Below are 26,480 nucleotides of genomic sequence, written 5' to 3'. Positions count from 1 at the left end.
TGTTTTACTTTGCACATCATTCCCTCAGAGCAAACTAACACTTGCTCTTGTAGAAACCTAAATTCATTGCAAACCGAGTCCTAAACGTTCGTGCTAAAATTTAGCAAATTCCCCCTTACTTTGTGTCAAGATTTGATTTTGTTGTTAGGTTTGATTTTAATGTTTATCACGTCTGTGGAAAGCATTTTAGAGGGGTTTTGAGAAATCATAGCCATTATCATACTAGTGAATGACAAAATCTAAGATGATGTTCTAATTTATCCATCTTTTATCCAAATTAATCCATCTTGTCTCACAGCACAGAGCATTTTAGGCCAAACAAAGAGCAGAATATAAAGACAGATTGTGGCAGATGGTTGAGATCCACAGCTGTAGCCTTTTGTTTGCTGGTTTCAATGCCTGGCGTGCACCTTTTCCATGCTGCTGTTTGTTGTGTGTGTGTGTGTGTGTGTGTGTGTTTATGTGTGTCCATAGCTTTGACATATTGCAGTTTCTGTTCAGGATCAATTCAGTTCAATGGACACAATATTTCCTCTGTCTTTTTCTATTTGGAGAGGAAGGAGAACACAAGTATCATTACGTTTTGGATTGATTTGTGATTTCTGTGGTTGTGATTGAGGTTTCTGTGCATGACAAATTTTAAGGATAACAAATATGAAAAGGGGCGTGGCTAAGCATATTTCATTCAAGCTGTCAAACTGATTTCATTAGAGAAGGATTGCCAGTCCAGAGGGTTAGCAAACGTTGGATTTGGTTTTGACGGAATAAAAGTTTAACTTGCACAGATTAATTGTTCACCTAAAGACTTACAGTAAGTACGTTTACATGGACACCAATTATCCAATTTTAATATGATTAAGACAATACTCTGATTAAGAGTCTACCATTTAAACAGTGATTTTTGATTAATTTAATCAGATTAAGATCATAATCAAACTAAACAGAAATGGAATTAAGACATGTGGAGTATGCCGATTTTAGTGGCATTATTGAAGTGCAGTCCAGACATGTAAACACCATAATCAAACTATTACCATTGTGTAGGATTTTCGCCGCATTTTGCAACAGGATAGTCTATACAGACACAGCTGTTTGTCGCTGTTCTCTGCACCTACCGAGTCAGTCAGTCAGTCAGTCAGTCTGTCTTTATTCATTTCCAGAAAGCAATTTAGTTGCAACATACAAGCATATCACACATAATACGCAAAAACACATTGTACAATACAAATCTACCCTAAATTTAAAAACTTTACAGCTGAAGGGATGAATGAAAGTTTAAACTGATTTGTTTTACTAATAGGAGTTCTGTATCCAATACCAGAAGGGAGAAGATAAAACTTGTGGTGCACAGGATGGGAATCATTTGATAGAATACTCTGAACTTTACTCAAAACTTGTCTATGGTATAACTGAGCCATGGTCATCTGTTTTCTTCCTGTAATTTTTCCTTCTAGGTTCATTGTTTTCTCTAAACAACTCTTATTTTTCACACTTGGAGAACTAAACCAACAAAGCAAAGAAAAAGATAACAGCGACTGAAAGTATGAACTGTAAAACATGCACATGAGTGATTTGGCTATATTAAAAGATCCTAATTTCTGTTAACAGTATAGTCTTTGTTGCCCCTTCTTACACAAAACATTAGTATTAACAGAAAAGGACAATTTATGTGAAGGACCACAGACACCTTTATTGAGAATTGTTGAGTTTTTTTTTCCCCCATATGGCGTGAAGTATCAAATTCCATTAAAACAACACTCCTCCAGCAGTTCATACTCGCATCCAATATATTTTTTTGTCATGGGGCCTTACATTAAATGTTCCTGAATGAAAGTGAAAGTGTCAAACTGCAGTTAAAGTCAATAAATTAAAAAGGAAACACCCGAAATTACATAAAATTCTGAAGGAAATGTGGATTGTGTGGTGACGGAATGACGTTAATTGATCTACTCTATGGGATCATGAAAGGAACATTCAAAGAGTGGCTCATGTAAACACCTTAATCATATTATTGTCTTACTCAGATTAAAGCAAGCAATTCGATTACTGATGTCCATGTAAACGTAGTTACTGTGTCCCATTGTAAATTTTGATTTCATGCACTTTAAGCAGGCTGATGCCATAGATCTCTTGAGGACGTCTGATACTATACCCACAAGGTCTTGCTTGGAAATGTTTATACTAGTTTCTTATTTCTACACACAGTAATGCACACACCACTGCTGATCTGCCAGTCTACATTATTCTTGCTTAACGTTTTATCTGCATTATCCATCTTCCTCCACTTTCTCTTAAATATGATATATGATTAGCAGTTAAAAGTACTTATTATCGTGGTTTTTATCAAGTCTTTCGCTTTAAGCTGACAGTCCTTTGGGAGTTTTCTGTTATTTCACATATCTCTCTGGAGGATTGGGTTGTTAGGCCCAGTCTTTCCTGTAAGTAGCTCCCTTATGCCTTACAAAGGCCAACTCAGTGTTGTTTAATTGTCTATGCATCCATTAAAAACCCCAAACTCATTTGAAAATGTGAGAAAACAAGCTGAAGAAACAAAACAAAACAATGTGGCTAAACTTTTCTGCCCTCTGCGCTAATTCAGGTGATTCATTTTTAGCTGACTGCAAATGTTTTGGTTACTGTATTTCCTCATATTAATGATACTTTCTCATTTGAATGCCTGTCACACCCCAGGCAGCTTATGTCATGTTTATTTTATGTCATGCTTTATGGTTTTGCTTCATTCTCATACTATTTGCTGGACAAACATTGCGCAAAATCAATAATCCTCGTATGAAGGCTTTTAAGTGGTCACTCTTAAGCTATAGTAATGTACCTTTTGACTCGAGGTATTGTGTTGGTCTCTATATGAACTGAGGAACTCAAACATGAAATATTGGCATTGAAAATCTTACACCATAAAGTCAGACAGGAAAATCAAACATTCAAAACAAAAACCAACCTTGGGTAGAGAAAAGCATGACTGAGATCGCAATTGTTTTTCGCCAGACGGCTGTGCGATCAGATGTATGCTGGTCTGCTTGTCAGATTTTTTCTTTCTTTTATGTTTCTCATTTTAAATTGAGTTTCAGAGGATGAATGCTAGATATTCTGTGTTATTTTGCCAAGAGAGCATAGTCAGCATTCAGCAGAGTTAAGATTTTATTACTGCATGATATTTACTTCAAAGCAAGACTATCGTTTTACTTTTCTTTTTTTATTTAATTGTGTGTGTGAAATATTTGTGGCTGTGTTTACTGTAATGTTTTATTTAAATCAAGGAAAAGTATATTGGTTTTCTGTCAAAATGATGATCTAATTATCTGTCTGTTCTATATGATAAATTTATATCCTTATGTACAATTGAATTCTAAATTATTAGCCCCCCTTTAAAAAAAATTCTCTTTTAAATATTTCCAAAATGATGTTTAACTGAGCAAGGAAATTTTCATAATATGTCTCATAATATTTTTTCTTCTGGAGAAAGTCTTATTTGTTTTATTTCGACTAGAATAAAAGCAGTTTTTAATTTTTTTAAAAACATTTTAAGGTCAAAATTATTAGCCCCTTTAAGTGGTATTTTTTCCGATTGTCTACAGAAAAAAACATCGTTAAAATATTTACTGTAAAATACCGTAAAATATTATTTACTGTCATCGTGGCAAAGATTAAATTATTAAAACTAATATTTTTAGAAATGTGTTGAAATATCTCTCCGTTAAACAGAAATTGGGGAAATAAATAAACAGGGAGGCTAATAATAATCAACTGTCAAAAAAATCATATTTTTAGTTATGAAATATTGATCTTTCAAGGTCAAATTTTATTATATAGCACCTTAAAACAACATGATTGTTGACCAAAGTGCTTCACAAACATGGCAAAAACAATAAACTATTAGAAAGACAGGACAATATGCAACAATAAAAGTTTAAAACTAAAATTCATTTTTACAAATCTGTATAGTTAATGAGTCCAAAAACAAACAAACAAACAAAAAACTAATTTATATCAATAGGCCAAAGAGAAGACACAATGATGAAGCTCTCATTTCTAAAGGTAATGTGTTCCAACGTTTTGGAGCATAGACTGAAAAAACTCCGTCTCTTTTTGTTTTTAAGCAGGATTTAGGAACAATTAGCAGGAGCTGAGCAGAGGACCTAAGTGATCTTTGGGGAGAATACAAACTCAAAAGTTCAGATATATGGGCTGGGGCAAGTCCATGTAGAGCTTTAAATACAAAAGTTAAAACTTTGAAACCTTATTTTATTACTCAATAAATAAATATATATATATATATATATATATATATATATATATATATATATATATATATATATATATATATATATATATATATATATATATATATGACAAAAGTCAGAAGATTTCTGAAGAACTATTGAGAGATTTCAGCTGCTGTCTGCATGACCTTTCACTGCCTTTCTACAGCTCCCTTTTTTCATGTGTTCAATACTTTTTTTTCCTGTGTCATTTTATTTTATTACACATAACTTCACTTGTAAACTAATTAATATTGTTTTCTTTGCATATATAGATTTTTTTGGTTGTTACTAACATCCGGTGAAAATTTCAAGTCAACGGCACCTTTAGATATATGTGTTCTGAGAAAAATGGTACAAAATGGTCATGTATCACAATAAATTAAGTTATTTAAGTATAAGTATACAAGTATGAACGTTGTTCACAAATAGGCCTGGATTACATACAGCAGTGCTACATCTGTCTACTGGGTTTCCACCTATTTCATGGCCATTAAAATTGAAATAATCTCTATTGTAAAAATAGTGCTATGATTAGTCAACCGCTTAACAGTCATTTATTTTAAAAAGGAGATATGAAGAGTTCATAGCCACTGTTTTTAGTGTTTATTATCTTTTAATAGTAATATTAGTATCTAGTTTTTAAATTTTAACTAAACGCTGAAGTCTGATAAGTATTTCCTTATGTTAATAATTCTTTCGTTGTGCATTTCTGATGAACATGTTTCACTTTGACAAATCTTCATACCTGATTGCTTCTTTAACTCTGTAAGTTGCTCTGGCATTGTTGTTGTTTTTTACATTTATTAAATGCTGCCTTGATGAACAGAATAATAAAAAAAAAAAACATGAAAAAAAAAAAAATACAACTGACCCCAACCTTTTGACCCGCACTAGTTTATATTTGAAATACATATTTGAAATACATGTAGCATAAATGCTGCCCATCCCTTATTATTACATATGAGTTGATGACAAAGACTGAGGGGAACATAGGAATGAGTTTAGATGCATATCTTTTTGCTCACTTACTTATTAATGCCTATAAAATCTTTAAACTTTTATTGTGCGACATTGATTGCATTATATATCTTTTTATAAATCATAAAATCTTACCCTCATTGATGCGCTGGTTTTTTCAATGACTATTTTAAAGAGTGCCCTACTGTATAAAGAGTGGCTGACATTTTATGAGAAAACATAGAAATGTAAATATGCACATTTGTTATTACATTTTAACTAAATGCAGAAGTCTGATAAGTATTTCCTTATGTTGATAATTCTTCCTTTGTGCATTTCTGATGAACATGTTTCACTTTGACGAATCTTCATACCTGACTGCTTCTCTGTAAGCTGCTCTGGCACAACGTTCATTGCATAAAGGACATCAAATCATTTCTGCTTGTCAAACCCTAAGTGGCTTGTCGTGTTGATTTTAAAATGTTCTCCATGTTTCTACATTCTTTCTCAAAGCCCACCTAAAATAATGATTATGACAGTTTTCAGCTGGGGCGTATACACATTTTATTAAATCAAATGTCTATACGATGAGCCACTGACTAGAAAATGCAGATGGTAAACTGAGAATTTGATATTTCCTAAAGCCATTTTGGTTAAAAAATAAATGGCTATTTTACGCATTTGTCTGCATTTTAAAGATCGTTTGACCAGGAAAACATCTGTTCAAAGATCTGATAAACATCTTAAAAATGTCTGCTGATCAAATAACAAAATCTAACACAACAACAAACATCAAAACTTATTAGATACAAATAAAATCATGCAAAATAAACCAGAAAAACTATATAACTATATATTATTTTTTAAAATCATTATTTATTTATTTATTTTTTTACCTTTAATTTGCATAGGATAGTGGAGGTTACAGACAGGAAAGTATTGGGAGCAGACAGAGGGGAAGAGTCGGCAAATGATCTCAAGCCAAGAATTGAACTTGAGCACCATGGTGCTATATGTTGCCGCACTTAACCACTAGGCTATTGGCGCAGACAAAACTATAATCATTAACTAACATTAATCTCAGGCCACATCAAGAGAATGGATGAGTATAAACTTCTTAAAAGACATATTCTAAATGTCTATTTGACATCCAAAATCTGATGTCTACACTCCTATGCATTCAGTGCTCTGCATATATAAGTACACCCCTCACAATAGGAAGCTATACAGTGTTATATTTGTGCATATACATTAGATTAGTCAGTACTGAAGCCAAATCTGGAGCTATTCTAACCAAATAACATACAATAACGGTCTAAAAACTAGTACACCAAAATTTATGTTATAGAAAAATACAAATTTAAATACAAATTTAAAAAAGAGAAAAAACCAAGAGAAGCAAAAAAAAAAAAAAAAATAATAATAATAATAATTAAAAAATCGAATAATTTAGTTAATTTTTAGGTTGTAACATTTTTTTTGCAATATTTTGCTTGAATTTAATTAGTTTTGCTTTAAGAGAAATACATAAAAATATGCTCAATTAAGCTGAGCTCTGTACATATTCCAGAAGTAAACACAAACATCAAATAGATGTCTTCGTGATGTACTATCCCTGATGTGCTATCAGGAATAGTGGTTTCAGGTCTCTGGAAATTTTAAATAAATGATGGTTCAATAACATCAAAAACTTTTTGATTTACAAAAGGAAGCCTTAGGTAGAGGGTGCCATCTTTTATTTTAATTTTGTACCTGTTTGACAGTGTTTATTCATATTAAGGGAGTTGAGGAAAGTCTTTGTTGTTTTATTCATTTACTTTTACCTGAACTAGGTTATTTACTACTCCTCCTAAGCTAGTTCCTGTTTTGTTTGTTGTTTTGGTCATCCTTCTCCTGAAGACTTATGCTTCCTATATTGTTAATTTAATGAGAACAAAACAATAAAAGATAAAAGTTTACTCTTGTGGTTGTTTCACATTTCTGAGGCAGAGGACTAAAGTGTTCCCTCAATTTAGTTTATTTAACCTTTACATAATTCATTAATTCTTTCTTCTTTTTCTTACATTTTAGTTTACTTTGTTATTTTCTTTGCCCAACCCTAGACAAAAAGGGGAAGGAACGTAACACCTAAAATAGCACCAACTATTCTTAAATAACTGGTTTGTTAATAATGCGATACTTAATTAAGTAATGAAAAAAATATTCATTAACAAAGTATGAAAATACAGTCATTAAACACATTATATATTTGTGCTTACAAGTTAGGAATACAGCATTTGTAGCTGTATTTATAAACTGCTTACTAACATCTATTACTGTAATGTAGAGTTAATACTTTACAGATAATGAATTAACTATTTGCTAATGGTTAATTAATGATTCATAGTGAGTGGTTATTATTATAAAGTGTTACCTTGAAAGGAATTAGGCAGGATTTTATTTTTTGGCTCAAAAATACATTTTATTTGTCTAATTTGATTTGTATTATAGTTTTTCCACTTCGGTTCTTCAAGTCAGCATTAAAGGTGATTTGGCTCTGTTTTCTTTCAGGTTATGTGGCACCCAGAAACCTTCCCAGCACCGGGTTCTTCCCTTTCCTGCAGACTCTGATGTGTAGCACAGACAGTTCATGCGCTACCACATCCTACCTAACAGAAGGACAGTCTAGATCATACTTGTACAGAAACCATCGTCACCGCAGGGATGCTGAATCACACAGGTAATGCACCGTGTCTCACTTACTTCTGTGTAAATATTACACACTTCCAGAAACACCGTCTTCCCCCAACAGTAATTTCATGTAGTACAGTATTCTCAGAAAGTCTGAGGTCAGTTGTTGTTTTCATTTCTATCTCCAGCGTGTTGATGCGTCACTGATGACATGATGATGGCAAAATACTGTTCTCCTTTACTTCAGTCAGTGTTCATAAAGTTAAAATTCCCAGCATTATATTGTGGAGGATTTTATTACTTAACCAGATCCACATCAGTTTATTGATAATCCACAAGTCTAAGGCATTAATGAGTTTAGTCTAGATCATTTTATTTAAATGTAATGCTGTTGTAATCTGCTGTTATTTTATTGTATTGAAGCTTGCTTGGGCTGTGAAACACAAAAGTACTACTGTAAGTACATAAAGGAGTAACTATCCCAAAACCACTGTTTTTCATACATTGAGATTAAAATTGAGTCCCCTTGCTGTCAAACAAAACATTAACCAACATTAAATAAAAAATTAAATTAAATAAAAATATATAATAATTGATTATAAAATAAAATGAAATAAAATTTAAAATAAAATAAAATTAAATTAAATAATACAAAATTAAATAAAGTGAATCAATTATTAAATTAATAAAAAAAATGAAATAAAAAAAATTTATTATAAAATAAAATTAATTAAAATGAAAAATTTTATAAAAAAATTAATAAATAAAAAATAAATTATAATAATAAAATGAAAAATTAAGTAAAATGAAATAAAATAAAAATAAAATAAAAATAATTCATTTATAAAATAAAATAAAATAAACAATAAATTAAATAATTAATTAAAAATGAAATAAAATAATTAAATTAAATTATAAAAATAAAATTGTATAAAAATAATTAAATTAAATTAAATTAAGTAAAAAATTTAATAATTAAATTATAAAATAAAATAAATTAAAATTAAAAATTCAATTAAATTAAACTAATTTAAATTAAATTAAAAGTAATTAAATAATTAATTATAAAAATAATTAAATTATAAAATGTAATAATTTTAACAAAATAACAATAATTAAATAATCAAATAATATAAATTAAATAATCAAATTAAATAAAAAAATAAAATAAAAGTTATGACAGCACGTGGGGATGTTTCTGAAAACAATTTAAATCTCTTTTTGCTTTAACTGAAACCAATGAATATTTCATGAGGGATCTAGAAATGATCAATCTCAAAGGAAACCGGGAGGTGTGGCAGAAACTACCATTATGGAATTCCTCCTGTACCTCTTCATTGTGCCATGTTTTCTTTGTGTGCACACAACAGCTCATACTGTGTAGGAGGTTTAAATTCACATGACTGCTTTGTGTAATCTTTCACCTACTGCTTGTCATTAACCAATCTTCCTTGTGTTTTCTTAATAATCGGTCTATCCTGTTTCTTTTATGTGTAAAGCTTTTGGAAAAACGTCAGCATTTACATAACCATATGTCTATGTCATGTGCACATATTTTATATAACCTTGTATGATTGAGTATATACTTTTAGAATCATATGGTACCCACATAGAAGTTTAATAAATGGCAATTTATACAAATTACATACATGACAATAATGCTTGTAAAGTATGATCATTTTATATATCCCTATTCCTACCCAATACCTAAACCCAACTGCTACCTTACTAATAAGCAGGCAATTAGAAGTTTATTGATCTAAAAATCAATGTCAATGGTTTGTTAATAGTGTGAATTGTACATAAAAATTGAGTATGACCAAAAATACACCCACCAGCCGCTTTTGCCTTCAGAACTGCCTTAATCCTTCGTGGCATAGATTCAACAAGGTACTGGAAATATTCCTCAGAGATTTTGCTCCAAATTGACATGAAAGCATCACACAGTTTCTGCTGATTTGTTAGCTGCACATCCATGATGTTAATCTCCTGTTCCACCACATCCCAAAGGTGCTTGATTGCACAGTCTGTTGACCGTGGAGGCCATTTGAGTACAGTGAACTCATTGTCATGTTGAAGAAACCAGTCTGTGATGATTCGTGCTTTATAACATGGTGCGTTATCCTGCTGGATGTAGCCATCAGAAGATGGGTCAGCAACAATACACAGGTAGGCTGTGGACATGGTCAGCAACAATACTCAGGTAGGCTGTGGTGTTGACGCGATGCTCAAGTGGTACTAATGTGCCCAAAGTGTGCCAAGAAAATATCCACCACACCATTACACCGCTGATACAAGGCAGGATGGATTCATGCTCTTATGTTGTTGATGCCAAAATTTGATTCTACCATCCGAATGTCGCAGCAGAAATCGAGACTCATCAGGCCAGGCAACATTTTTTCAATTGTCTATTGTCCAATTTTAGTGAGCCTGTGTGAATTGTTAAATTGAGTGGTTACTTAAGTGACTGTTGCCTTTCTATCAGCTTTCTATCTGGCCATTCTCCTCTGACCTCTGGCATCAACAAGGCATTTGCGATCACAGAACTGTCACTCACTGGATATTTTCTCTTTTTTTGGACCATTCTCTGTAAACCCTAGAGATGGTTGTGCGTGAAAATCTCAGTAAATCAGCAGTTTATGAAATACTAAGACCAGCCCGTCTGGCATCAACAACCATGCCACGTTCAAAGTCACTTAAATCACCTTTCTTCCCCGTTCTGGTGCTCAGTTTAAACTGCAACAGATCATCTTGACCATGTCTACATGCCTAAATGCATTGAGTTGATTGGCTGATTAAAAACTTGCGTTATTGAGCAGTTGGAGAGGTAATAAACCTAATAAACCTGAGTGTATATGCAAATTACATTTGTGAGATACAAGTTTATGTGTATTTAAATGTACAGTACACACAGTATATAAGTATACCGTAATGTAATGTATTTGCATATATTATGTACATCTTTGTATTTTTGATAGAATTATATATATATATATATATAATATATATTATATATATATATATATATATATATATATATATATATATATATATATATATATATATATATATATATATATATATATATATATATATATATATAGCAAAAAAAAATTATATATAAAAATATTTCTGTCGGAAATACAAAGATGTACATAATATATACAAATACATTACTATACTTATATACTGTACATATATATGTTGATAGCCATGTACAAAACATATATATATATATATATATATATATATATATATATATATATATATATATATATATATATATATATATATATATATATATATATATATATATATATATATATATATATATTAATAAAGGAGTAGTTGGGTTTAGTAAATGGGTAAGATTAGGGATTTGCAACAAGATTATACTTTGTGCTAATAAACAGTTAATATCTTAACAATAGACAGGTAATAAACCAATATGAATGTTGTGAATTGTTACTTAAACTAAAGTGTTACCCATGTTTCTATATGCGTAACTGTAGTTTGTCCTTTGATATAAAATATTTCGTTATTTAACATAGTGATTTTTCTGTTTTTTATTCCAGTCTGCCAACACTGCTCCATGGTTTGCCTCCTCTGGCTCATCTACCGAAAGGAGGACTGGTTCATGCAATCCTTAAAAGAGACACAAGTCATCCAGAACTCCAACAGCTATGGGACAGGATGCTTAGTACGTGCATTATGTGCTGCCCTTTAATACAAAGACACTCCATTTTAAAGAACTGTGAATAAATCCCTGTTTTGTTTGCTTTAAAGATTCCAGCCTTCCAAATGCCACTTCAGTCTTGGCAGCTTTTAATAACACAGTACTGGTTGATCAGGTTAGTGAGATGTTTTTATAACCCGAATCATGTTTTTAATGCTTTTGGTTGACTATGTAGTGAGTTATATCATCTAACAGCTTGAGCAAGTTTGAAACACAACCTTTTTGTACTTATTCTTTCAAACTGGTTTTTAACATAAGGAGAACATTACATTATGTAATGCTGCTGACCTGAACTATGTATCATGTTACCGAAAAAGAAAAGAAAAAAACAGGGTTTGTGTTGATATAATTGCTTAGAAAGTCAATATAGTGTTATTGCAACAGACTTACCTGTACAGTACCTATGACATGACCAGCTGCTTGCTTCATTCTTTCTTTCTTGTAGTCAATAGAGTCTGTTTGGGAGTCAGTGAACATCCTGAAAAAATCCTTATGCAGTTTCTCCATGACTGGCATGAACATATCAGCCGGTACCCTGGATCCCTATACGCAAGGCTTAATAAACTTCTGTAGCTCCAACGACACTGTTCTAGAGTCATCTTTATTTACTATGAACCAGGTAAGGTCAGACTGGTTACCATGTTCATACACTTTTATTCCAGTCACATTATAACAATTAATAATAATGTGCCCCTTCAAGTAAAGTCATGACCAAATGTTATATTGTTATAAGTTGCACTTTAAAAAAGTTCTTTCTAATAGAATGACTTATATTTAGCTTAAAGTGTAAATTGATACATTTATTTATTCATTCATGAGTTGTTAAGAATGAGTTGATAATAATGTGCCCCTGCAAGTAATGTCATGACGTAATATTACATTTACAGGTCAGGAGTTTGTTGGTCAGGTTGCACTTTTAATGAATATTCTTTATTATAGAATGAGTTAGATTTAGCTTAAACTAAAGTGTTAATTAATGCATTCATTTATCTGTTCATGAGTTGTTAAGAATGAGTTAATAATATTGTGCCCCTCCAAGTAAAGTCATGAGATAATATTACATTTACAGGTCAGGAGTTTATGTTGGTCAAGTTGCCCTTTCAATGAATATTATTTCTTATTGAATAAGCTAGATTAAGCTTAAACTAAAGTGTCAATTAATACATTCATTTATATGTTTATGAGTTGTTAAGAATGAGTTAATAATAATGTGCCCCTTCAAGTAAAGTCATGACATAATATTACATTTACAGGTCAGGAGTTTATGTTGCTCAAGTTGCTCTTTTGATAAATATTCTCTCTTATTGAATGAGTTAGATTTAGCTTAAACTAAAGTGTCAATTAATACATTAATTTATCTGTTCATGAGTTGTTAAGAATGTTAATAATATTGTGCCCCTCCAAGTAAAGTCATGACATAATGTTATATTTACCGGTCATGAGTTTATGTTGGTCAAGTTTATGTTGGTCAAGCACTTTTAATAAATATTCTTTCTTATAGAATAAGTTAGATTCAGCTTAAACTAAAGTGTTAATTAATACATTCCTTAACAAACATGAACTAACAAGTAATTAAAGTAGTCAAGTCATGTGTCTCATGTTGTAGTTAACGTTAGTCATTAGTTCGTTAGTAGTTTACATATTAGTACATCATTATTCATGTACTTTTGTTGTAAAGTGTTACTCAATATATTGATTTACATTTGGCAAGACACTTTTTTGTTTCTTAGAAAGACAGTATGCATCAGAGGGTCTTTGTCATTAAGAATGAGCCCCATTTTCACCTTAACGAAGAAAGACTGACCTTTTACTGGGCATTTGTGTGTAACTGAGAGTAAATCAGGAGATGTAGAACATGAGAAACATACTCTAGAACAGGGGTGGCCAAACTCGGTCCTGGAGGGCCGGTGACCTGCACAGTTTAGCTCCAACACTAATCAAACACACCTGAACAAGCTAATCAGTGTCTTCAAGATCACTAGAAATCCATAAGCAGGTGTGTTTGAGTAGAGTTGGAGCTAAACTGTGCAGGACACCGGCCCTCCAGGACTGAGTTTGCCCACCCCTGCTCTAGAACAATATATATATAGGTCAGGGGTGCCAAAAATTGGTCCTGAAGGGCTGGTGTCCTGCAGATTTTAACTTCACCTTGCCTCAACACACCTGCACAGGTGTTTCTAAAAGCCTAGCCCAGGTGTGCATGAATGGGGTTGTAACTAAACTTTGCAGGACACCGGACCGAGGACTGAGTTTGGGCACCCCTGATATAGATGAATGACTACAGAAATTCTATAGTTGGTTCTGCAGACTCAACTCCGCTTTGGTGCATGAGCAATACATTTTTGAAAAATTAAAACATGTCTGTGCAATTTATTGATCAAGAATATTTTATCTCATAAATTGCTCAGGTGAGGTTTTAAATCCAGACAAGACTTTATTTTTTTCTCCTTGAGTCCAGTCACATTTACATTGAAGGTCAGTAGCTGTCTGCTGCTGATTCAGTTTCTATACATTTAGCATGTTTTGCTCACCACATATGTACCTGCATTCTTCCTGTTTTTAAAATAGTTTTAGCTTACAGTTACAACATACACAGTTGCATAAATACACAGAGTCAGAATATGTTGGAAGAGGAGCTTTCTCTTTTGAAGGAGTATAATTCAGTAATAAAGATGAATTACTATATTTTGCAAAACCCATGAAGACATGAATAAGGATCATTATTCAGAGGAATGTGACTGGCCTACACAGAGTCCTGACCTTAACCTGACTGAACTGTTCTTGTTTTCTTGTCCAACAACAGTACTTGATCTTGCAAATGTGCTTCTAAAAGATTGGTCTAAAATACCCATATAAACACATTCCTAAATTTTGTTGAAAGTCTTCCTAAAAGAGTTAAAGCTGTTATATAGCTGTAAAGGGTGGGCCAACTTCACATGCATGTAAAAGCAGATTACTCTTATTCACAGATCAAGACTTTTGGAATATTATGTATCTTCTTTTGTGTTCAACAGACAAAAGAAACCCCAATAGGTTTGGAATAAGTAATTGGGCTAAATTTTACTTTTTGCTTGAACTATCCCTTAAATGTCTATGAAAAAGTCATTAAATGAAATTGAAATTGATTTTATGTTAATCTGTTTACTTGTGTGGGTTGTAGGTATTGACCCAATGGCTGCTCAGTAACACAACAGAAGTAGTGGAAGTTGTTGGCGGGACTGTGGTGGTTATGGATAGACTTCAGCAGGAGTCTTCAGTTTGGGACTTCTTACTTGGTCTACGGGAGGTTTTCCTGAAGCCCACAGATGAAGAGATGCTGCAAGCTGGAGCAGGAGAGCTGGAGAATCTTAAGACGTGAGTTAAGGGTTCCAACAAAATGTGTTAGCTTCGCACAAATTCATTCAAATGTCTTAGTTTATTAAAAGTTTATTATTTTACAAAAAAATATTCATCAACGATGCATAAAATTGTTCAAAAGTGAGATTTATAATTGAATTTCAATTTCAAATAAATTCTGCTCTGAAATGTCTGGTTATTAGATAGTTTCTACACAAATATTCAACTGCAGCTGTTTTCAAAATTAAAAATAATCTGAAATGTTTCTTGTGCACCCAATCAGCATATAATAATGATTTTTTAAGGATCATGCTGAAAGTTCAGCTCTGCATCATTGGATTAAAATATATTTTGTAACATAGTATATAAAAACAGGAATTTGAAATTTTTATAGCATTCATTCATTCCTTCTTTTTCCCTCGGCTTAGTCCCTTATTTATCAGGGGTCATCACTGCGGAATGAACCACCAACTTTTCCAGGATATGTTTTTTGCAGCAGATGCCCTTCCAGCCTTAACCCAGAACTGGGAAACATCTTGCATAAACAAACCCACTTATACACTATGCCAATTTTGTTTACCCAATTCACTTATAGCACATGTCTTCAGACTGTAGGGGAAGCCGGAACCTCCGGAGGAAGCTCACGCGAACATGTGGAGAACATGCAAACTCCACACTGAAATGCTAACTGGTCATACCGGGACTCGAACCAGCGACCATCTTGCTGTGAGGCGATAGTGCTAACCACTTAGCCACCGTTCCACCTAATAACATGTCACAGAATTAGTAGTATTATAGTTTTGATCACAAAGATGCTGCTTTGATGAACACACTTTTTAAAATCTGAATTATTTTTCTATTGTATTAAAAAAACCCTTCAGCTCAATAATATATACTCTTCATTTCAGTAGACTGTTGATGACAAGCAAAAGTACATTTCTAGGAATCACATATCAACATTAGCATCTCAGTGTCCTCTTTGGGTTTCTGAAATCACTCTGTACTGTATTTAACTTAATTTGAAATGACTCTTAATAGACCAAATACCATGTTTGTAAACATTCAAGATGTGCGCGCAGGGAGATGGCAGAAAAAAACGGGAGCGTTAGCATTTACAGCGAGGGAATGACATCCGATGCGGTACAGAGTTTGTTGTTGTCTTAGAAATAAGTTATATTGATTACATATCATATATATTATTTACATAATGCTTTCAGCATATTATAACAGCTTGTCACCCAGTAATAAGAACAGTGATTCGGCAAAATTAACGTTAAAGTGAGCGGCATTCGTCTGACAGGTCCAGCACCCTCCCAATGGATATTGAAGAAGACGAAATGACCAAGCATCCAGCCCTAAATATACAATTTCATTGAAGCTCTAAGTGATTTTACAAGAGAGAAGTTAAAGGCCCACAAGTCTTTGGATGCTGACAGTTTTGTTCTGTATGGTCATGTGCAAGAAATAATGTTCCATGATTACCAGATTCAACACTATGTAGTGCTAAAAACCGAAAGACAAGGATAGAAGACGGAGCTATACAAGGCCTAGGTAATTAATCATCAACAAGCAAAACGACAGCATTCTGACAGTGAACTACTCCTGTACGGCAGGGTATGTGAACATACACATAAAGGTAAAGTTGGTTTCATATTCGCACATTCGGACTTTCTCCTTAATAATAAAATTTCAGAAAAGTATTATGTGCAAACTCTAAATAGCGAAATCATATTAGCAGCCAATGACTATCAAAGTACAACATTGTTCACAGTCACAGTGTTAATGTTGTTTTCAAGTCACACTTGCAGGTTATTTCAGACCGAATGTTCAAAGTGCCATGGTAAACAATATAGGGAGTGTGTCACAAGTTGTCACTGAATGAATGTGTGAATATAAAACCAAGTTTACGTTAATAACTTACACTTTCACGTTTAATGCTTAACATTCAGTGTCCGCAGTTTAATTAACCATATGTAACTGTGTATCAGAAACGAGTAATGTGTCTCATTCAGCATAGCGTGAACTCACCTGATATGAAATAAGAACTGCAGAGTCGAGTATTTCTAATTAGGTCGTCACTTGATTCAGCTCCCTTTTAGCCAAAGACGTCTACAGTTGGCATTAAAGCAGTGTGGTGTATGGTAAAAGTTACGTTTTCTGTTTTTGGACTTCGAATTTCGAATTTGCCATCCTACCGCACAATACGACATGTTTACTATTGCAGCCTGTCTTTTTTGCAACCGGGAACATGTGTGACGTAGGTTAGTAATTGGTCTATATGCACAGCTTTGCTATTTTGCCAGTGAATGTGACTTGCATGCTTGTCATGTTGAGTGGTTTCAAAGAATCTCAGACTCTCTCAATTGCCTACAGTGCCTTGACCTTCCTCCAGGCGATATTTCCTCAAGCCAACATCTCGACTTCTCTACCACAACCTGTCATCAACAACGGCATTGACATTCTCATGTACTTGGCTGGTTGGAAAGGCAGAGGTATGTTGAATTTGAACTATTAAACATGTTTTGGCAATAATAAATGTTAACGTTTCTTAATAACCTATTTGGCAGTACAAGAGAGCGCTTATTAAATGAAGGTGAAAGTAGTTTTGAAAAACTCACTGTGCATGTGTTGGAACCCACAGGCACTCACAAGGTTTTTTTGATGATTGGTTGGCATGCTGTCATAAAATGTTCAGTATGTAGGAAAAAAGTTCATGTGTTTATTAAAGAAGTCATGGGTTTAGAAAGTTCTAGTCAGCACAAACTGTGCTTTGATGACCCTCATATTGTTCCCAACCTCTATTTATTCTTTGTTGTCTACACCAATATATTCAAATCAAACAGTGACCATTAACATCTTCAAAGTTTCAAAAAGGACAAAAAAGTCACCCTAAAAGTAAACCATAAAGAACACACACACATTTCTGAGCAAGACTTCTGTTTAAATATTTTTTCTTAACAAAATTAGTGAATATCATAGATTTTTATAATGATTTACACAAGTCACCCAATGAAATGTCTTTCAATGTAACCGTAGGCTAGTTTATGTACCCAAAATATCCAGTGAATCACAGAAAATTATTTGTCAAGTAAAATCGTTATTTGCCATTATCCTTCAAGCCACTATATATAGTATGTTTTATCCGTTTATCAACATAAAGAGCTCTATTTTAACGATCTAGGCGCAAAGTCTGAAGTGCATGGTGCAAAATAATGAGTTATGGGTGTGTTTTGAGCATAACATGCATTAATCCAATCAGTCTCATCTCCCATTTCCTTTAAGAGTCAGCATAAAACATTATTAACATAAAAATAATAATACGCCTGAGAATTAGCCTTCAGTTTTTGATAACTTCTCTACTATTACACAGTAAAAAAAATCCTGGTTGCCTTAAATTAAGTCAAATTAACCTTATGAGTCCATTGAACTTATATCATGGGGAAACCGGAGCACCCGGAGGAAACCCACATGTACGCAGGGAGAACATGCACACTCCACACAGAAATACCAACTGACCCAGCCGAGGCTCGAACCAGCGACCTTCTTGCTGTGAGGCGACAGCACTACCTACTGCGCCACTGCGTCACCCAAATATAAATATGCATATAATAAGTAATACTGCTAATAATAACATTATACAAATGCTAATTGTCATGAATAAACTGAAAAGACCCCAGAGGTGAAGAAGGCATGGAGGTAGGGGTTTTTATATTTATGTAGAAAATAATAATTTTTGTTACATTTATTCCTTGATTTTGTTTTTAGATAAGATATTTGTGTATTGCTGTAATCCTGTGTGTATTAAGCAATGTGTATTCGTTTTGTACTCACATAGGCACGTAACTAACGACCAGCTTTTAGTTGGTCAGTGACAGAGTCTGTTTCAGGTCCTCAAAATAGCAATGTGCCCACAATGTGCCTTAACACGCCTCCTTTATAGACCGGAACACCCATGAGTCCACAAAGTGGAGCAAATGAATTTGCTATTTAAACAATGTGGCGTAATGTAAAAATTAGGGTTGCGCTGGTCTGAAAATGGTAACAAATTGCTCTTCTGCATCCATTTCAATCCTTACAGAATAAAACCAAAAACTCATCAGACGAGATTTCTTAGCAGAATATTTCTAGTTCTAACCATGCAGGGTTATTACCATTGTGTCTATGAGAAAGTGCGTGAATACAGGTTGTTGGATGCCAAAATGCCTACTTTAGAGACCAATAGGGCTATTGTCAAGACCAGTCTGGATCTACTTTACGTGCACCACACCCTGTCTTAAATAGGTGAACTACTTGAATTGTGGAAAAATATCAAAACAATTACCTATTCTCAGTGAAGAAATCTAAAAGGGCTTTCAGTGTTTATTATCCTTTGTGAACGAGAATGTAAACTAGATGTGTGTGATGTTACAGTCTTAAAATACTAAATTAAAGGATTTCTTTAGATGATTTCCGCCAGTTGTATAAGATTAGGGTGAAGCTTATCAGGTTTATTTGACTATTAGCAGACAGAGTGTGTAGTGGAAAGCAGTTTGAAAACAAATTCCTGCTGTAACGAGTCACAGCTTTACTCTCTTTATATGTATTTTCATCCATATGTTCTTTAAACTGTGGAGAATGCTGTGTGTCTGCATACTCACACATGATCTCTCACACTAGGGCTGCATGATATTTGAAAAACTGACATTACAATATTTTGTTCTAGCAGCGCGCAGGCGTTTGCCTTTCACACTGACTGTGTCTGCAGTGCGCAGCTCATTGGCAGCTGCTGCACAGATCAATCTATCTCTGTATATTCTATCTAGTTACCTTTCTATCTATAAATACACTTTTTTAAAAAACTTTTCATCTGCCGCAAAGACCCGCAGGCAAATTCCTCCCATGCTGTTTCCTTAACCTGCAAGTCTTTATTTTACAAAATATATAGATCCTAAAGAACTGTATGCTTCTCAAGCTCTTTGAGGAGTGTCATTCATGTCTGGTGCACTCAGAAGACAATCGCCTGTGATAACATGTAATTTTGTTTTTGATTGTCAGGATGATGTAGGCCTATAGTTATTATAATATTTATTCAATATAGTTATAATAATATGAATACATGATCAAACTAGTGTGCAACTTACTAAGCAAAACTAATGCTAAAGTTGTTTTACATTTGGTTTTGTAGTTCGGGCCTAAATAAATATTTGTTGCAGTTTTAAATCGTTTAAGTTCATCTGACTATATATAAATCAGTGGATATTATTGATACATTTATTAGGTAAAATTGCTACTTTTTACTGTCATTCAATGTGTTTTGGTCATTATCAATGCACTGTCACTTTAATTGAGCATGAGCAGTGTGGCAAAAATAGACCCAGCGCTGAAATTATCGCGGCACTGCTGCTTCAGCGACGCTCGCGCCTCACGTAGATGCACTGCTTCTGTGTGCGTTATGAAAGCTCTAATCTGTTAACATGGATGACGAATAAACACGCGCTGCTCATGTTCTGCTTACACGCTCCTCGCACTTGCGGTGTAAAAAAGGCTTTATAAAGGAACAAAAAACAAACTTGATTGTGGCTAGTGGGCCGAAGGTCTATATAGTTGCCATGAGTAATTTGCTAATTTATTTCATAATATTTAAAAATAACTAGAAAACTTTGCTTTATATAAAATATAACTAATACAGCATTTTTTTAAACATTTTATAATGAATATGACATAACACAACATAACATATAACACTATTTTTTTGCCCTGATTTGCTCACTGATGTCTTCTGCATAGTCCTCTATCCGTCAAGGAACATTAATTAGATTTTAAAAATCGGATACATTTACGACATTTAATTGAAACATGTTTTTTTTTGTAGCTCAACAATAAAACAAACAAACAAAAAAGGTTATGTCAAATTAGAAATGACCATCTCTATTAAAGGTATTCGCCCTAACCCTCTTCATCCTTCTCACTATCTTCTCAGATGGATGATGGGCCAAATCAAAAGTTACAATGGGCCAAGTTATGCCCCCGGGCCTTACTTTGAGCGTCTCTGATCGACAGTATCTTACTGGCAGCAGTTCTTAAACAAATGTACTGTACAGCAAAATTACTGTATTTACATATACAGCACCATTTATCTAGCTGTATATGTATTTACATAATTGTATGTATATACTTAAAAAATATACTTTTTTATATACAGTAATTTTAACAATGCAGCTTTAAAATACAGAAACATACTGCATAACTCGTCTACAGTAAAATACAGTTCATATTACAGTTAAATACTGTGTAATTTACAAAGATTGTTAACCGTGTATGTACATTATGTACTATAAATATATATATATATATATTATAGATGACTCTATTTGGAAATAATTCATCATTTTACATTGTTTGGGAGGATTTTGTAGGGGAGTGCGTCAGCATAAAAATATTCAAAACTATACAAAAATATACAAAATAAAATAAATTAAAGCACAGATGAAAACAACAGAACAAAGGTAAAAATGAAATGAACCAACGCTATCTCACGGTAATTCGTACACTTTTGATTTAGTGGCAAATTCGTATAAAACTGTAAGATCTCATTCATACAATTTAGTACGATTTGCTTATCCCCCAGTGACAAATTGGTTTAGATGTAGGGTTGGGTACACAGACATTTTTGTACGACTGAACTTTGCACAAATTTGTACAAATTAGCCACTAAAGTAGTAATAGTAAAATTGTTAGGTTTCCTCATGAGATAAGGCTGAATAAACAGTGCTTTATGGTTTTAGGGTGGAGCCTAACAGTATTGAGGTACAGAAATTCAATAATTAATAGTAAAATAACACAGAATAGTCTTCATTGTTTAAATAATTAAACATGATTAATCTTTGTTAAATCTGCAAACTATAATTTCTTGTCAGAAGGGTTTAAACTGGCTTGAAATCGTACAGTCAGGCTTTAAAAATACATCTAAATAATAATCCTTCACACTTTTAGATAAGAGTTCAACTTTGCAATGACTCCACAAATCATATGTTCTGAACTGAAGTTCCTGGTTAATTACAATCCCAATTGGACATTGCAGATCCTGTGATGTGACTATTGCAGATTCGCACATTGTAATATCAATGCAGAAACTTTATATTATGCTGCCATACTTCACACCTGTCAAAAGTGCAGTCATCTTTCTATCTTATTTTATATAGATGCGTATGTCAAACTGACTGATGTAATGAGCCCAAGCAGCATTGTTCTTCTCAGCTCAGACATGAAGGACCTTATCAGCCAAATCCAGATTCCTCTCGACAAGGTAAGCTTCCCATGGCTGCTCAGTGTGTTTTTTTTTACTTAACAATGTTCTCAGAGACTTTCAGAAAATAAATTCCCACAACACACATACATTTTTACTCTCTTAGTAATGTTTATCAGCAGACTATATCCATCATCATATATGCATGCTACAAAAGAGATTAGATGCTGAGCTTCAAAGTTCCATATGGCTAAAATGATATGGGAATCAAGTTTTCTACTGTAAATAAGAAGATACAAAATGTACACGGCAAATAAAACGCATCATATAATGTCAATAAGTAGCCAAAGCATACGAATACGTTTTTAATTAAATTTAATGTCATGGATTTAAATGCATTTTGTTTAAAGTCACTTCCTTCTTATCTTAATTGATGTATGTGTTTAATATTGACACAATTACAACAACTGAAGTACAATTTGAAACATTTTGGAATAAAATTATTCATTTGTTTTAATTGTTTATATAATAAAACCCCCCCAAAAGGTAAAAATTTATATAATAATTCACAAAATAGATTTTAAATAAATCATATACATTTGTAAGTTTGCATAAATCTATGAGACTAAAGCTCAAAATTAAAGCTCAAAAATAGTCCTAATAGATATTTACCTTATTTCTAAGAGATATTTTCTTAAATCTTTACTTGAGTGAAATATTGGTGTTGCATGTTGGCTGTTAATGACATTACAAGAATTAAAGCATTAAAACTGAACGTTTTTTTTTTTTTCTGTTGTCAGTTGTGTAGAGATGAATAAAGCACATCCCACATATTAGTCACTTTCAAACCTAGCAGCTTTGTATTGTGTTGATCAGTGTTTCAAATGTTCATGAAAGTGTTTTGAAATCTGCATGGGAAATCTTTGGTCCTATTGTAAAATTCTTTTTCACAATGACTGTATTCACGAAGCAAATTTCAGTACAACAGTAAATGTGGCTCTTTTGAGCAATAGTGTGTTATTTGGCTTTTTATAGTAAGTACAGGTTTGGGATGCTCATAAGAACCGATTAACCGTTAACAGAGCGGATGCATTAAAATATTATTTATATTTTTTTTCAGTTTGGCTGCATAAATGTGCATAAATGTGCAACACATATTTGTTAACTCGCGTGACGGTAACACTTGCAACCACACGTGCCTACAGATTTTGCCAAAGAAGCAGGTCACAGTTTGACGCAGACGAGTTGATGCCAAACCAGCGCTGATTCTGATCACCTCTGTCCTGGATCTGTGTCATAAACACTTCAGTTTATTTGCACAATTGGAGAAAGAAGCTGCTAAATACTTTCAATACTATAGTTTTGATTATTTAGTGTACAACGAACAAACCAACCTTTTTTTACATTTGAAAAAATTGCAGTTATTAATAGTTCTTATAAAATATACATTTTTAAAATAGCCCACATAATCTACCAATCAAACAAATCAATACATTTTTGCATAATGATAACTCCACACCAAACTTTTTATAGCTTAGAAAACATGTATGCAAATTAATTAAATATCATATGTAAGCAACAAAATTATTATATGCTATAGTAGCATATACTTTACGAAGTCAGCATATGGACGCCTTGTCATTGTCTTTCATCACGTGCAGCGTGCACATGAACCGCAAGTGAGATGGATCAAGACATAATCTTTAAACTAATGACTTCTATTAAAAATGTTGACAGAGGTTTGTGATATAAGGGTTACACTTTATTTTGATGGTCTGTTTGTTGAATTTAAGTTAAATTTATCTACATGCCAGCTAATTCTCATTAAATTATAAGTAGACTGTTACGTTGGGGTTAGGGTTAGGGTTAGTGTAAGTTGACATGTACTTGCAAAGTTTCTTATATACATTTAAATGTCTGTTGAAGGAGAATATCAACAGATATTAAGCAGACAGTCTACCAATACTCCAATGGACCATCAACAAAAAGTGTTACCTTTTTATTTGATGGAATTGGAAAAAACAGCGGATGCCAGTTTAAAATAATTAAGTCAGTGTTTTCGTTTTGTAATATACATTTTTAATTTAAGTGAAAAATATTTAGAGCAGGACTATGTCCTTTTCTGTTTTTCTATGCTGTTGGAAAAACTGCAGGTGCATGAAGATGTTCCGTCATGTTCTGTATGCTGTTGTTCGCATGTTAAAATAAATCACTATTTTTAATGTGTCAGACACAAAATAGACACGTCAATTATTATTATTTCTTAAAATTAAATAATAATTTGATATCAATCTGACTAGTTAACGGTTAATAATTGGTTAACGAGCGGTGGTTGGCAAAATGAACCGAAATGAGCATCCCTAGTTCAGGTCATTGTCAGTTTCTCACTGAGTAAATTGCAGTGCATCTTGATTTTGCCTTCTCTGTGAAAGATATAATGCTGCTTTGTAGTCTGGACAAACAAAAACTTACTGTATTTACTCTTTCTCCATCTTTAAATCCATAGTCAATGCTCAAATGCACTATTGTTGCTTACGTAGGCTGGGTTTCGGGGAGAACCCAGTTATTTTACTCTGTTTGAAGATTAGAAGTTTATATAAATAACTAATTGCTCATTCACACCCACTCATATCTTTTAATTGACCTTCTCAGATTGCTGTGCTGTTCACTGAGGAAGCCCTTCGCACTTTTTTGTGTGACCAAAACATCACCGCCTCGTATTGTTTGAGTTGGGATGTGAGCCAGGTTTTTCAAGGGATAGATACGTGGAAGGTTGCCGAACAGGTAAGGATCTCAGATATGCCAGTTTTTTCCAATGCTGGGCTATTTTTAGGAATGATTCATTTTATACTTCCTTCTAGGAGTTTAATAAGTGTTTGAGAATCAGAGACAGAGAAAGTCTCAGTTGCAGTTCCTTGTTGGTACCCGCTCGCTTGTGGGAAAACACACAAACATCAGCTGTGTGTGTTACCTAGAAAACAAGCTTGGTCTGAACAGAAAACAACACTCTAGCCACTCTGAGACTGGATGCATAAATAGCATGTATGAGCCGCGGTCCTCCAGGGGCCCCAATTAGACGTTCACCTTACCACAGAGGGAACTCCACAGCCATATCCAATCACAATGAGTGTGCATTTAAAACTCACATGGCGTGTACATATGAAAAAATGCATTCTATGCCTGTAATTAGTAGAAGCCACAGTTAATTATGTTAATGTGATATACAGTGCTCAACATACTGTAAATAAGTACACCCCATATTTAAAATGAATATTTGTATCCATTTCGCAGTAAATATAGGTAATATCATTCATTCATTTTCTTTTCGGCTTAGTCCCTTTATTAATCTGGGGTCACCACAGCGGAATGTTTTACGCAGTGGATGCCCTTCCAGCTGCAACCCATCTCTGGGAAACATCCATATACACTCATTCACACTCATACACTACAGACAATTTAGCCTACCCAATTCACCTATACCGCATGTCTTTGGACTGTGGGGGAAACCGGAGCACCCGGAGGAAACCCACACCAACATGGGGAGAACATGCAAACTCCACACAGAAACACCAACTGACCCAGCTGAGGCTCGAACCAGCGACCTTCTTGCTGTGAGGCGACAGCACTACCTACTGCGCCATTGCGTCGCCCAATATAGGTAATATATTTTGATGAATTTGAACAAAACAGATTTATTAAACAGATATATTTATTCAAATATTATTTTACTCACCGTACATCTTTAGAAATAGAAAAATAATACATTTAAATTCATACAAATTCATACAAAATTTCAACATTTTATAAATTAAAAAATATATCTAATATTTTCCTTAACTTAGGTGTACTAATTTTGCACTATTATAATAAGTTATTTTGCTAGATTAGCTCCAGATTTGGCTTCAGTACTGACTACTCCAGGGGTGCCTAAACTTTTTCTTATGAGTGGCCAAAAACCAAACTTGATTGAGGGCTGCTGGCTGAAGATAAAAATACAAAATCTATTATGTTAAAGTTTCCATGAGTAATTTCCTAATTTATTTCCTACAATTTCAATATACCTACAAAACATTGCTTTAAATTATATTAACTAATGCAGGTTATTTTTAAAAAGCATAGTTAACTTATTACAGTAAAAACATAAACAATAACACAATGGCGTTCAGTGCTGAATACACTAAGCTAAACTTGCCTTTTCCTTGATTTGCACGCCAATTTCTTGTGCATTGCCCGCTATCCATCGAGTGAGAGTACTTACATTTAAAAAAAATCT

General features: G+C 33.3%; 1 protein-coding gene across 1 annotated transcript in view; it reads left to right on the top strand.

Annotated features, from left to right (window-relative positions):
• Positions 1 to 26,480, top strand: part of abca12 (ATP-binding cassette, sub-family A (ABC1), member 12) — a 165,646-nt gene that overhangs the window by 9,221 nt on the left and 129,945 nt on the right. The window contains 8 exon segments of the mRNA XM_056466074.1: positions 7,791 to 7,959; positions 11,486 to 11,610; positions 11,697 to 11,761; positions 12,092 to 12,265; positions 14,807 to 15,000; positions 17,356 to 17,474; positions 22,164 to 22,267; positions 24,860 to 24,991. Coding sequence (XP_056322049.1) covers positions 7,791 to 7,959; positions 11,486 to 11,610; positions 11,697 to 11,761; positions 12,092 to 12,265; positions 14,807 to 15,000; positions 17,356 to 17,474; positions 22,164 to 22,267; positions 24,860 to 24,991 — 1,082 coding nt within the window.

The sequence above is a fragment of the Danio aesculapii genome, chromosome 9 (assembly GCF_903798145.1).
Source record: "Danio aesculapii chromosome 9, fDanAes4.1, whole genome shotgun sequence".
In the NCBI taxonomy this organism is placed as follows: domain Eukaryota; kingdom Metazoa; phylum Chordata; class Actinopteri; order Cypriniformes; family Danionidae; genus Danio; species Danio aesculapii.
The sequence above is the reverse complement of the archived record's forward strand: the minus strand, read 5'-3'. Positions and strand labels throughout refer to the sequence as shown.